Raw genomic sequence first — 14,293 nt, forward strand, 5'->3', positions numbered from 1 at the left:
TTATTTGATGTTTTTTAGGGGAAAATACAATGAAATAGATCATGCAAATACCAAGTTTCAAGAGAGTTAATGATTTTAATTTGAGTTTTCTCCCTCATCATCCTTTAGCCTTGTCCTATCCATTTTAATTGCTTGTTTTGGTTCGTCGTTTTGTTTTTTCTGGCTCTTGTATTTTTCCTCGGTGGAATGCGTACATAAACAAAATATAAAAAGTATGGTGACTTGGAAAGGCGTAATCCTATTAGTGCGCATGCGCACTAATTGGTTGAGGGCGCTGTAAATGTGCGTCACTTCCTGTTCAATTTACAGAACAATCTCGATCTAGCTCTTGTTCCGGACAGCTCTAGAAGGTTCGATCTGTGTTGGTAAGGATATTTTAACTGTTGCCTTCAGACTAAGTGATTCATTATTTTGAACTTCAAGAGTACGACGCGACGGTGTATACTTTGATCGGCGTAGAACGTTTTATAGTTTAATATAGAGAAGGTACGTTGTTGGAATTTTCATTTACCGGCCTCGTGTGATTAGAGATTTAGACAGTCACTAGTCACGACGAATTTCGTCATTTACGCCTTTGAAAAAAAATATATCGCCTCTACTTCAACAAAATTACATGGTCATGATTTGAGAATCTATATTTTTTCTACGTCGTTTAATCGTTTCTTCATCGTGGTTGTGAAGTGTTGCCTCTTTGTCTTTAAACGTACATATTTTGGCTTTGTCAAATCATGGATCTGCATGCTACGGACCTGATACAGACAAACAACACCGTTTAATATCTGTTGTGTGTATTGAGGTTTAAATCTGCACTTTGTGAGATATTTCATAACGCTTAATTTTAGGGTCCTGAGTGTTATGTTTCATATTTAATGGTATGATTCACTTGGAATCACTGCATACGATTCAGTATTTTAGAACAGGCGAATCTTTGTGAAACTATGTGTCGTGTAGCAACAATATTTAAATTCGGTAAATATAATTTGAACAAATATTCAAAACGATTATATACAATGTATAGTACACATTTCTCTACAATTCATGTAAATCCCATAGTTGAAGTTTAGGTTGCAACTAGGAAAAATAACCAAAATTAGTATGCAAAATTATCTTACACAATCAGCACCAATGCCCACAGTAGAACTTTTTATTTCATTTCTAACGGAAAGCCTGTTACAACATGATATAACACAAAGAATGACACAAAAATTGCAGTATGCCCTTGATATACATCAATAAGGTCTCCATCAAGTACAAAATCAGCAGGAAAGCCTCTAATTGGCTGAATATAAATTGTAACAAAAGAACATCCTGTGGTGATTCTATCACATTCACACTTGTGCATTTGTAGTACTTCAGAATGCATATTTTGAGACAACGTATGGTATGGTATGGTAAGTCAGATTACTAGCGAACTTGTATAAAACAATACGAATAAAGTGATCAATGAATATTGCATGTTTCGCACACAAACACCAGGGCATTACATTGTGTGCTACATTGTATAACCCACGCTAACCCACTTGATAGCCAACTCTATACAACATCCAGCTTTTAGTGATCACATTCAATGGCAATAGTTTCACATGTGAAAGTCAAATATTGTGAAGATTGTGTATTAATTATATTTGTTCAATTTAGCTTCTCATAATGGTTCTTCTTGTGATTTCAGAAAATTGATTTATATCTGTAACCATGGTGAAGGAGACAAAGTATTATGATATTCTGGGAGTTAAACCTTCCTCTACAGAGTCAGAGCTGAAGAAAGCGTACCGGAAACTTGCCATGAAATATCATCCAGATAAGAACCCAGACGAGCCAGAAAAGGTTGGTTCTTACTGCACTGGTGTATAGCAGAGATGGTATACTGTAAACCGCTTAAATTTCGCGGCTAGAAATTTTTGCGAGTTTGTGAATTTGGGCACATTCGCGACAACTAATGTTCGCGATTTTGCTTTCTTTGTTTTAAATTTTCAATACAAGTTTTTCTGGTCGCGTGGTGTTCCATTCGTGAAACAATGATGTTTCGTGTAAACAAAGACGCAACCGGATGCATTACACGCCTTCAACCAAAGCGTAATACTGGGTTAATTCGTGTATAATCCCGTCTGTGTCATACTATTGTCTTAAGTATTGTTAATGGGGGGGTTGTCTCCACCAAGCCACTTAAAAAATTCACACTTTGAGAAACTCTAGACATGTCCATACTGGTTAATCGCAACGTGTCACGAAAAACAGTACTGGGGCCATCCGCTAAGACGTTCCTATTTCACACGTTGAAGGTGTCTCGTTTTTTCCATTGTTTCAATAATAATACTGCAGACAAAATCGGCACTGTCAAATGAAAGATCTGCTTAAAAAGCCATGATTTTGGGATGGATCATCACTTGTCGTGTTATAACCGAACGGTATACTCACTGCACTCTTTCAAGCATTTACAATGTGGCGATTTGTTATTCGAAATCCTGATGATCAAACCAAGCCCGGGCTTCCTGATCCAAAAAGAACCGACAACGCTGAAGAAACCACACGAGCAAATAAAGAAGTAATTCCAGTTTTAGAAGCTATTGGACCGCGTGGTCAAAAGCGAAAACGTGGACACTGAATTTTACAGTCCCGAACTTCGTGCGAAGATCGGCAAATACGCAGCCGAAAATGGCAACTCAAAAGCAGCCAGCTTAACGAAAGTACAGTTCGGTCCATGAAAGATTCGTACTTAAAAGAACTTCGAAAGTCAAAGCAGCCCGTAACTAGCATGCCACATGCAAAACGGGGCCGACCACTTCTGTTGGGCGAACTCGATTTAAGAGTTCAGCGGTACGTAAAAGGACTAAGAGACGCTGGTGGCATCGTGAACAGAAATATCATTGTGGCCGCTGCACGTGGTATTGTGTTACAGAACAACGGTGCACTACTACAAGAGCATGGGGGACCTATCCAACTTACACGAACATGGTCAGAATCATTGCTTCGTCGTATGGGATTCGTTAAAAGGAAGGGCACAAAGGCGGCTAGAAAATTGCCAGTAAATTTTGGCGAACTTAAGGCGTCATTCTTAGAACGCATTACAGAAGCCGTGTCAAACGAAGCAATACCTGCCGAATTAGTGATCAATTTTGATCAAACTGGAGTCCATATCGTACCCGTGAGCTCATGGACATTGGCCCAAGAAGGAGACAAACAAGTCCCGATTATTGGGCTAGAGGATAAGCGGGAAATCACCGTGCTATTTGGTGTTTCCATGGCCGGAAACTTGTTGCCACCACAAGTGCTGTATAAGGGGAAAACCAGTCAATGTCATCCGAACTTTATTTTCCCGCCGAATGGGACATTTACCACAACGCTAACCACTGGAGCAATGAGGACAGTATGAAACGTTATGCCGACAGTGTTCTCCTTCCATACATCCAGAAAATCCGTAATCAACTTAGCCTGCCAGCTGAACAAAAATCTTTAGTGATATTCGATGTTTTTCGAGCACACCAAAGCGAGAGTTTATTGCAGAAACTCCGCGATGGTGGTGTGATACCAGTATTTGTTCCTCCTTGTTGTACGTCGGAGCTGCAACCTCTGGACCTCTCATTCAACGGCAAATTTAAAGAATGCTTGAAGGTGGAATTTAATGCATGGTATGCTAGCAAAGTAGTGGCAGCCTTAGAACGTGGAGAAGATATCGGGCAAGTTAATGTTGATTTGCGGCGGTCTATTATGAAGCCCCCACATGCACATTGGCTACTACGCGTCTATGACAGTTTGCGAGACAATCATGAACTCATCGTGGATGGATTTGTTCAATCGTTCATCAAGGAAACCATTGACAATATTCAGGTTTGAACATTTTTGTGAAAATGACATACTGGTACATTTTGAACAGCAACATTGTAAATTTATTATTATTATGAACTGACATTCGTAGTTTACTGCTATGTGCAATAACACAACAAGACACTACTAGTATTTGATCATATCTGTAATTTTATTTCTTTGTTATTAATATTTATTAGTAGTATTTATTTATTAAAATAAAATTACTAGTAACTTTATCTGTGGCGTGATTGTTATTGTTTTTCACAAAGACAGCCATTTTGTTTGTCCCCGTCGTGCGTGATGTGAAGCCATGTAATACCATTAGCCCCTTTGCTTGGTAATTATTCGTGAAGACTAATTTTCGCGAGTTTTGGTAACTCGCGAAGCTCGCGAACATTTTTCGCACGCAAAATTTAAACGGTTTACAGTAGTTTTCTCCCCAGACTTGATATCAACCATCTCATCAATTTGCATAACATGTCTAATTTGCATTTCGAGTGTACAGAATTCAAGAAAATATCTTTTTCAATGAATGAATTTGAAAGCGGAAACAGAAAGAATTCCTTAAGGCCTCCTCTCTCCGTAACCTTAACCCTTATTCTGACACTTCAGCCCCCTAATGTGATTGTATACTTCCCTCCAGTTAACGCACATGTCCCAAAAAGAGGGATATACAATTAAGAGCGAGCTGGAGAAGCGGGGTTAGGATTAAAGTTGTGGGTGTGGAGTGAGTCCCTTACCAACTCTTGCCACAGAAACATGCCTACGCAACACATTAACAGCAAGAACATCTGTATTGGGTCTATTAAAAATGTACACAAACCAAAAAAATGCATTCTCCAGATGTTTTAGAGGGGCGGACCCACCCCTCTTGGATTCATTTTCACCCCTCTTCATTTAGAGGTGCCCCTCTATTCATTTTGAACGCCCTTCTTTGTTTCTGATGGACAACGCTTTTGGAACAGTCTCGAAAGATTTGATTATATTGAGAACCCCTTTAGTAATTAAAAACAATGCCACGTACATGCATGTTTGATAGGAAAACTATCAACAAAGCATGGGTGCATACAATGTGATCTTTGTCGTTAGTGTTCGTCATGCAATGCAACAAGTTGATCATAATATCAGCAGCCAGCAAGATTCTCTGTTCTTGTTTTGAAATATGAAACATTTTTTCAAATCAACAGTTATTGAGTCTTCTTATGTCTAATCATGTATTTTTTATCAGTTCAAACAGATTTCCATGGCTTATGAAGTCCTGTCTGATGCCAAGAAACGCGAAATTTATGACCAAGGTGGTGAACAGGCCATCAAGGAAGGCCACTCAGGTGGTGGGTTTTCGTCTCCAATGGATATCTTCGATATGTTCTTTGGTGGTGGACCACGTCGTCGGCAGGAGAAGAGAGGCAAAGATGTTGTACATCAACTCAGTGTCTCATTGGAGGACATGTACAATGCTGCTGTTAGGAAACTAGCTTTACAGAAGAATGTTATTTGCCAAAAATGTGAAGGTAATGCAGTACAGTCATGGTTTTTCATCTATTGATTAATTTTCTCTACTACGAATTTTGATATTTTTATGATTTTAACTTTTTCACCACCGGACTTTCTCACCTAAATTATGGACTTTTTTCTTTATATTCTTCAATATTTCTAGAAATAAACCCTAATTTTGGGGCCAACTCAACAAAATTTGAGTCAGTTTTTACTGGTGGTGGCAAAGTTTAAAAGAGTTCATGATTTAACGGGCAAAATTGTTAGCTTGCAATCAATCTCCCAATCATACAAAATCATCACATCACATCATCACGTGTAGTTTTTTGCCCTACAGATGCACATTCATCTGCCTTTCTAAAATACACGAGAAAAATAAGTAAAGGCGTTATAAGTTGCGTCTGACATTCTGTGTATATACAGGGATGAGAATTTTCCGCGGATTCCTAAGCCTCAGGGATCGATTTTCTGAAATGTCTAAATCCGAAGAGAGAATTGGGGGGGTAAGAATACAAATCATGTTCATTCACCGGAAGTAAACACGCTGTCGGGTCATTGTTGTCTGCTGCAAGAAGCCTGTGTATGGTCGAAGGGAGACAATGCGGAATGTCCGCGACTCTTTTCATCAGTGCAAATTGCAAATTCCGAAGTGGTTTCGAAGTGTTCAAAATAATATTTAACGATTAACATGATTGGCTGGGTTTGTTGTGACGGGCCAATCAGTGAAGAGCTTTTTTTTTTTTCACCAACTGCGCCATTTTATTGTTAGAATTGTTAGCTGTATTGGATCGTTGTTTACAAGTTTCATGCAGCGATAATGGTTAAATTGGTTACAAAAGACAACCAGTCAGCTGTGCGAGAGATCGATAAAGACATTAGTAACAAATTTTGTTGGGCATGGCTTGACAAGGAACTGACTTTGACCGTGCGAATCGGGAAGAAAGATGAAGTGGTAACTGAAAAATTGAGTGACTTCATCGCCAAATGCGAGGTCCCGGGAAAGGCACAGTGTCTGTATTGTAACGATTTGTTCAACTACGGTTCTCGGACCCCGGCAACTTCTCATTCTCTTCTCTGTATATACAAATTAAAATTTAAAAGACTTGAATTTATCTGGATTAGAAATGTATCTTGTATAGCTTTCGATCTCAGCACTAGTACTAATTTATTAAACCTAAACTACCAGTGGGATAAATTTAGAAAACTGATTATCTTGTTCAAAGTGGTGAAATAAAATAGGATGAACATTTGCACTTAAATATCATTAGACATTACAATAATTTGTTTTTAATCGCCTCGTGGGAAGTTAATACCTGAAAAACATAACGTGCCTTTTTTGCAATATATGATAGTGAAAAATATCAAAGTAACAGTGCTCTTTTTAGCTCCGCTGTCGACTTTGTCGAGCGGAGCTTATCATATGAGTGATTGTCCGTCGTCGTCGTCCGTGTCAATGTTTTACTTTTTCGACTTCTTCTTGAAAACTACAAGCCTGAATGCTTTGATACTTGGTGTATATGTACCTTGGGTAGACCTCTCTTAGGTTTGTTCATTTTGTGATGATATCTTCAATTCTCTAATTTTGGTGAATATTTTTGTAATTTTTGGTAAAAAGTGATATTTTCGACTTCTTGTTAAAAATCAATAGTTCAATTGCTTTGATATTACATATATAGATACTACATGTGGAACTCTCTCAGATTTGTTCATTTTGTGATGATATCTTCAATTCTCTAATTAATTTATTTTGGTGAATATTTTTGTAATTTTTGGTAAAAAGTGATATTTTCGACTTCTTGTTAAAAACTGTAAGTCCGATTGCTTTGATACTATTCATATTGTTCATTTTCTAATGACAGTGTTCTCCACAAGGGGTTTTAGGCGGGCGGCCCGCCCATCAAGTTTTACGGCCGCCCAGTAACTCTCAACACCCGCCCACCAACGTACATCCAGCTGAAATTATTTGTAAAAAGCTTGCATTGTTCTTCCCAAGCCTAAACAAAAGAGTAGTTGCCCAACCCTTTATTTTGCTATTGTTTCAACAGTCCAAACATAAACAATGTCCATTGGAAGTCTGCAAGCAGTTATCAAGTGTATTCATGGCAATGTGTCAATCGCTTGAATTCATTGTCGCCCGACATTGTTGCCACTTATTGCTCACGATAAGCAACTACAGTGGTTTCAATTTACAGCTGTATTTTTAATAATCGTCTTCCGATCACGAAAGAAAGAAGTAAATACGAACGAAATTCATATGCACAGAAAATAAACAAATATATTAGCAGATTGCATGTAAAATCGAACAAAAATTTAAATTCTAGCCGTATTTACAGCGTTCGCTCGATTTTCATTGTGAAAACAGCATGGAGAAGGCAAACTGATGACCTTTTGGCCTACCCCATTCAACGACCGTCTGCTACCCACCGCTGTTGGCGCTGTAACGATTTAGTATCTACGTTGCATAGGGGAACAGCGCATTCTGGGTGTTTGTGTACTGAATTCGGAAAGCGGTAATAAACATCAAACATGGCTGCTGGATTAGTTTACCGCGAGTATTTGTAATTGAATAATATTTTAGTTATCTTTTCCACGTACTTTTTTCAATTTATCTATTTTTTATGTCTAATCTTTCGGATTCTTTTATTTTGCCGATTGCTAGCATTTTTTTCTTGAATTCCAAAACAATGTGTGAAAACGCAACGTATCGTGGCCGTACATGCGTAAATGCATCTTACCGTCCGTCGGCACGGGTGAGTACTGACGCCACAAATACAAATGTTATGGATTTTGTTTTGACAAATTGTCAGTTTTGGCTTCGTGGGCAAATCATCTCGTATATTTCCTACATTATAACTCAATTATGTTTTGTATTTGCTCTTGGTTACTCGAATTGCATTTCATGAACGCAGAATAATTTGCGAACGCATAAATCACCGATTTCAAACTTTTTGCATTTCGTAAATATTGATAGTGACCAATCTGTTTGTATTTCAAAAAATTGTAACATGTTCCAATTAAATTAAATTAAAAAGAGAATAGTAAATAACTTAGTGTGTATTGCAGTTCATGTCATAAATGTGAGAATGCTGTATGTAAATGATATGCAAATTAATATGCAAATTTATGCTAATTAGGCCGCCCACCAGCTAATTTGGATTGTGGAGAACACTGAATGATGTCTTCAGTTCTTTAATTGAAATGTGCATTGCTAACAGCGGAGTTATCTCAGCCGATAGGCTGCTTGTATAGAATTAATAATAAATTTAATTAGGGCAGACCTTGCTTCAGAATGTCCTTAATACCCCTCCCCGTTTAGCTTTGCTTCAAGCGGGGCTTATTATACGAGTGTTTGTCAGTAGTCATTCGCATCAACTATTTACTTTTTCGACTTCATCTTAAAATCTACTAGCCTGATTGCTTTGATAATTGATGTACCGGTAAATGTAATCTGGGTAGAGCTCTCAGATTTGTTCATTTCATAATTTCTTCAATTCTCTAATTTAGACGAATATTTTTTGGTAAAAAGTGATATTTTTGACTTCTTGTTAAAAACCGCAAGTCTGATTGCTTTAATATTATACATATAGGCACTACCGACGGACCTCTCTCAGATTAGTTCATTCCGTTCCATCTTAAATTCTTTAATTGAAATGTGCATTGCTAACTGCAGAACTATCTCAGCCGAGAGGCTGCATATTTAATGTCCACTCAAATGTCAATTCACGCAAATACAAATGAATATTGACATTGATTTATTCACTTGTAGGAAGAGGGGGCAAAAAGGGAGCAGTTGAGAAATGTACAAATTGTCGTGGTTCAGGTATGCAGGTGAGAATACACCAGATTGGACCTGGAATGGTGCAGCAGATCCAGTCCATGTGTCACGAGTGTCATGGTCAAGGGGAAAGAATTAATGCCAAGGACAGGTGTAAAACGTGCCAAGGAAGAAAAATAGTACGGGAAAGAAAAATACTAGAAGTACATATTGATAAAGGTGAGCACTGCTGGTATGATGTTAAAGGCAGTTTGAATCTCAACTCAAAATTTGCACTACTGAGCATGTTACTGCAAAAATGCAATGCATTGTGGGGGAATCTTTCATCACATTAGATAAACTTGCTATATTGGCGATCTGCTCCGCTAGGATTTCCCTTAAAATCACTTTTGTGTGTTTGTGTCTGTGTGTGTGATTTCCAGTGTTTTCACGTATTAAATCTTCTGTGATTTTTTTGGCTTGGCCGATTTCGCTCAAACTTGGCAGGTAGGTCACACCTTCACCTTAGTTATGTGGAAGAATCCGAAAAGAACTTTTGGTCCACCGTTGCCATAGAAACAGTCAAAAAACTAATTTTTGAATACTTTCGCCCCAAATGTATTACCTCCTACCAGTCTTGTAATAGCAGTGTTCAAATGAACATGCTTTTTATTTTGGCTAATTTGTGCACTAACAGAGATCACCGGCGCCGACATTGTTACACTGTATCAACATATAATCCAAACGCAACTTTAAATGAACTGTAAATGCTGCGTTCAATCTAGAGAGTACTATCGCAAAAATAAATAATTATTATAATAATTATAACAGCATAATACATGCCAGCAATAAAGTGAGGTGACTTCTAAAGACTGAATGTTTTTGCAAACTTTGATTATGGGGCCTGGTTTTAGTTGTAAACCTTATAAACCTGTGCAAAATGTTGCTCGAGTCTAGTTACTCTATTTAGAAACATAAATCTCTAAACCAGAATGCAATGAAATTCCTATTCAAAGTTAGTCCACGAGTTTGACTATCCCCAGAGTCAGAAATTGGGGAAATTGGGGAAAGAAATTCTTTCTTTTGGAGGCTGTTCCTTTCACACACAGCAGTGATATTTTCACACATTGTCTCAACAACCAACAATTAGTTTACATACAGCAAGATCATCTCTACAAAGCTCAGCTGAGCTTCATATATCTTCATATGCCTGTGGCTGAATTGTCATGTTGATACCAGAGTTTTTTAACCACCAGTTTTTAATTCACCAATTGTTTTACTCATAGGAATGAAAGATGGTCAGAAAATTATTTTCCACGGAGAGGGCGACCAGGAGCCTGGTCTGGAACCTGGTGATATTGTTATTGTGCTTGATGAAAAGGAACACTCTAGATTTCAACGTAATGGTGTCAATCTGATAATGAAACGAGATATTGAACTCGTGGAAGCCTTGTGTGGATTCCAGAAAACTGTCAAAACTTTAGATAACAGAACTTTGTTGATTACATCACATCCAGGTAAGATCGTCTTGTCAACTCTCTTACTATGGCAGTCCCAGTGTGTCATTGGGAATGTCAGGGATTTGTAGGCATGTAACTTTGGCCCATTTGTCTTGATCATCTCCATTGTCCCCCTGATCTGAGTTTTTAGTTTTTATGGATCTGTGTGTCCGTGACATGTCTGGAGCGATTGCATTTAAACTTCATAATACTGTAAAATACTTTATTTTTGCTTGGAATTTATTTTTGCTAAAAGGATGATTCCGTGAAAATAAAATCCAGCGAATATACTTTTTTCCGTATATTTCACATTCAACTCGTCAACAGTGAAAACAAATTCCATACAAAACACCCAAAATGTCTTTTCAGCGAAAACTAATTCCAGCTAAAATAAAGTATTTCACAGTACATCATATTATTATACATATGCTCATCAATTTGTTTCACGAGTTCTCAAGGGTATCCATATATGGTGGCGAGTTCCAAATTAGGCAATGACTAAATTATTTTTTCTATATTTCTTTGCAGGTGAGATAATTAAGTATGGTGATATTAAATGCGTAATGAATGAAGGAATGCCTATTTACAGAAACCCGTTTGAAAAGGGACAGCTAATTATCCAGTTCACAGTGAAATTTCCTGAAAATGATTTTATTCCAATTGAGAAATTACCAGAGCTTGAAAAACTTCTCCCAGAACGAGAAGAAGTGATTGTTACTGACGATATGGAGGAAGCTCAACTTGTTGAACTTGACCCCAGAGAAGCTCGTTATGGACGCAGCGGTAATGCGTATGATGACGATGAAGAAGATGGCCCACATGGACAGAGAGTACAGTGTGCATCGCATTAACATTTTAAAGTCCAACACCTTTTTAACACCTGTGTACATGGATGCCGAGTATAAAAACAGAGGCTAATATTGTACGTGTGCATTTTACTCCGCTCAAATCTTGTTGTACTTGTATCTCAGGAAACAATTGCCCGATTTGAAATCGAAAATCAATACAGATTTGCATATTAAATTAAAATTGTTGCACATTGCCCCCTCATTTAAATTTTTAAAGACAAATATGAAAGTTCGTGCTCATGAATTTTCCTGATTTCAGTTTGTTTTTGTAATGCATAAACAGTATTCGTCGCATTTAGTGTACAACTCGCTTTTTTTTTTACATGTCAAAAGCTTTAAAAAATATTTAGGTAATGTATGGCTTTATTAATATTTGCACGCAATGTAACTGCATTGTGCTATGTATCTTAATGGTTTGAATAAATCAAGTCAGTACATGTATAAATCTGGTCATAAAACGGCCACTGTACAAAATTCTCACGCAAGTATTTACCCCCCCCCCCCCTACAGTTTTTTTTTTTTTTTCCCCCACATTGGTTGCAACGTTCATTTTTATCAGCCTTTAAGAAGTGTAACTAGCAATTTACGTTGTCAATCTTCCTAACTCTTACAATAACCTCTTTATTTTAAATTTAGTATGATTTTTAATTTTACCTTGAATTATGAATGTTCAATTTTGGCAAGTACCAGAAATATTGCTTTTGTTTTAACAACGTAAAATGATGTGAAAACACTAATTAGCATCTTTTTATGACGCAAGTGTGTATGTATTATTTTGGTCTATGATCATCCACCAATCAGAATACTTGATTTACATTGACTTGGCCAGATAAGGGTTAACACATGCGTTTAGCTTAACAGCACTTTTTCTGTAATGATATTGTGATTTAATCGGTTCAGATTAGCTGCGAACATTACCACTTTGGTTTGTAAAAAATGCGACTATGACAATACTAAACTTGAGAAACCAAGTGGTCTATTTCAATAATACTGCAATACATGTACATAGTTTTGACGTCTAAAAGTGTTTTCCCCATTTTAGTGGTGTTTTTGTACATTGCTAATTAATTTGTTGAGACTTTATTATTTGAATATATGTGAATTTTAAAATGGAATAAAGTACTGCGGCCAGCGGATGAATTAAATTTGTCGTGGTTTAAATCTATGAATGTTCAGAGTGCAACTTGTGGCATATTTAAATGCAACCCAGATTAATTTGAAACAGGAGAAACTATGAATCCATACGAATTATACTTCAAAAGCATAACAATGTTTTAAGCCCCGCTGTCAACTTTGTCAAGTGGAGCTTATCATACTGGTGATTGTCAGTAGTGCCCATGTCAACTTTTCTACTTTTTCAACTTCTTGAAAACTACAATTCTTATTGCTTTGATAATTGGTGTGCCGGTATATGTAACTTGGGCAGACCTCTCAGATTTGTTCATCTTCAATTTTCTTCAAAATATCTTTAAAACTGCAAGTTTGATTTCTTTGATACAAGTTTCAATGAACCCATACAGTGAACTGGTTACCTAATTTAAATAAGTAGTGTTTTCAAAGTAACGCCCAGTTCTTTTTTATTAATTAAATCTAACTTCAAAAATACATAAATTGAAAAGATTGGGCAGGTGGAAATGTAACATCAGAGAATGAAGAAAAACTAATTGTACATGCCTGCCCACCCACTATGCATGTACCTATTACAACTATCACTGTTGAGGTACCCTTACTTCATCAAAAATTACCACCATCATATGTGTATGAGCACAGTAATACCCAAAATACTATCGCTTTTGTCAAATCCCATACCATGTTTTGACACTAGAGGGCGCCGTTCGATCTAGATAAACGTTTCGAGGTCAGTCCGTAGCCCATTGTCTTTACTTGTCTCGTCACATCCGACAACGTACAACACACACTTACATAAGGTAAGGTTCATGCCAGGTTCGGCCACGTATGGGCAGTCGGTCCGGCGAACCATTTATTTAACAAAACATACTAATAAAGCCGACTAAAAACGGCTGCCATTACATTGCATGTAGTGTTCAAATTGAAATAAAACTAAATGAGAGAAAAAATAACTTGCATCACAGTCCCTCTAACATTGACAAAATAGTAAACCCCCGTTACCGGCACGCCGACCGCCCAGGAAAAACCAGGAATAAAAAACCCTTTGAGGAAAAAATACCTGGAAACCTGTACCCGTCGCACTGTCGATCGTGCCCAGGGGAAGGTGGCGGGTGTCGCCCTGTATTATACAACAAACTTACAAAACAACAAGTTGAAAACTGCACTGTAGCGAGACTGGCCTAGATTGACATTCAACCTTCTGTCCTCCACTTAAATACCCCTTGTCACATGACCCCACATACCATACCCGTCTGTTTGCCATCTCGAACAGACAATAGTTACCCGCTATACTGCGAAACGCGGTTAACAATATTTCGAAGCAACACCCCTTTTACGAACAGATAATTTCAGCGGAATATAGAAATATCACATAGAAATATATATATATATATATATATATATATATATATATATATATATATATATATATATATATATATATATATATATATATATATATTCTCCATGAAACACCTGTGATTTCTTTCAACAGTTTGCTGGAATCTGATCAAAAACGTGCCTCCAAAATCACTATTACATAAGTTTTTCGATACATTATTCAGCTCGTAATGATAGATCAGTCTACTGTATTGCTTATAAGAAAGCAAAGAGTTTATTTCTCATGAATATTAATTTATGCAAATGAGACGATTTTTTTCAGCCAGTCGTGTTATGCTAAATGTGCTGTTTTCAACGCAAACACGACGGTTGATCTGACAGATACGCCGTAAGGAACTTAAAGTCGATCATTAGCTTTTGGGATT

The 14,293-nt window shown here is 37.2% G+C and overlaps 1 protein-coding gene across 2 annotated transcripts; it reads left to right on the forward strand.

Moving 5' to 3' along the window:
- The first annotated feature begins 269 nt into the window (after positions 1 to 269).
- Positions 270 to 12,544, forward strand: LOC100374573 (dnaJ homolog subfamily A member 1-like). Of its 2 annotated transcripts, none has more exons than XM_002734222.4 (6): positions 270 to 365; positions 1,670 to 1,824; positions 5,033 to 5,315; positions 9,065 to 9,292; positions 10,339 to 10,569; positions 11,080 to 12,544. In XM_002734222.4, exons 2-6 carry the CDS (start codon positions 1,693 to 1,695, stop codon positions 11,400 to 11,402), a joined length of 1,197 nt encoding a protein of 398 aa, XP_002734268.1. In that variant the 5' UTR covers positions 270 to 365; positions 1,670 to 1,692; the 3' UTR covers positions 11,403 to 12,544. The 2 variants fall into 2 exon arrangements, with proteins under 2 accessions (XP_002734268.1, XP_006815872.1); XM_006815809.3 differs by having other exon boundaries at positions 290 to 486.
- The last annotated feature ends 1,749 nt before the right edge of the window (positions 12,545 to 14,293 follow it).

This window comes from Saccoglossus kowalevskii, chromosome 21 (assembly GCF_978046115.1).
Source record: "Saccoglossus kowalevskii chromosome 21, keSacKowa6.1, whole genome shotgun sequence".
Lineage (NCBI taxonomy): Eukaryota > Metazoa > Hemichordata > Enteropneusta > Harrimaniidae > Saccoglossus > Saccoglossus kowalevskii.

What these genes read in the sequence shown, in the direction of transcription:
- LOC100374573 (XM_002734222.4), top strand. Translation starts at nt 1,693, where the DNA reads ATGGTGAAGGAGACAAAGTATTATGATATTCTGGGAGTTAAACCTTCC. An exon ending in ACCCAGACGAGCCAGAAAAG is followed by an intron (nt 1,825 to 5,032) that starts GTTGGTTCTTAC and finishes ATTTTTTATCAG; the next exon opens with TTCAAACAGATTTCCATGGC. An exon ending in GTTGATTACATCACATCCAG is followed by an intron (nt 10,570 to 11,079) that starts GTAAGATCGTCT and finishes ATTTCTTTGCAG; the next exon opens with GTGAGATAATTAAGTATGGT.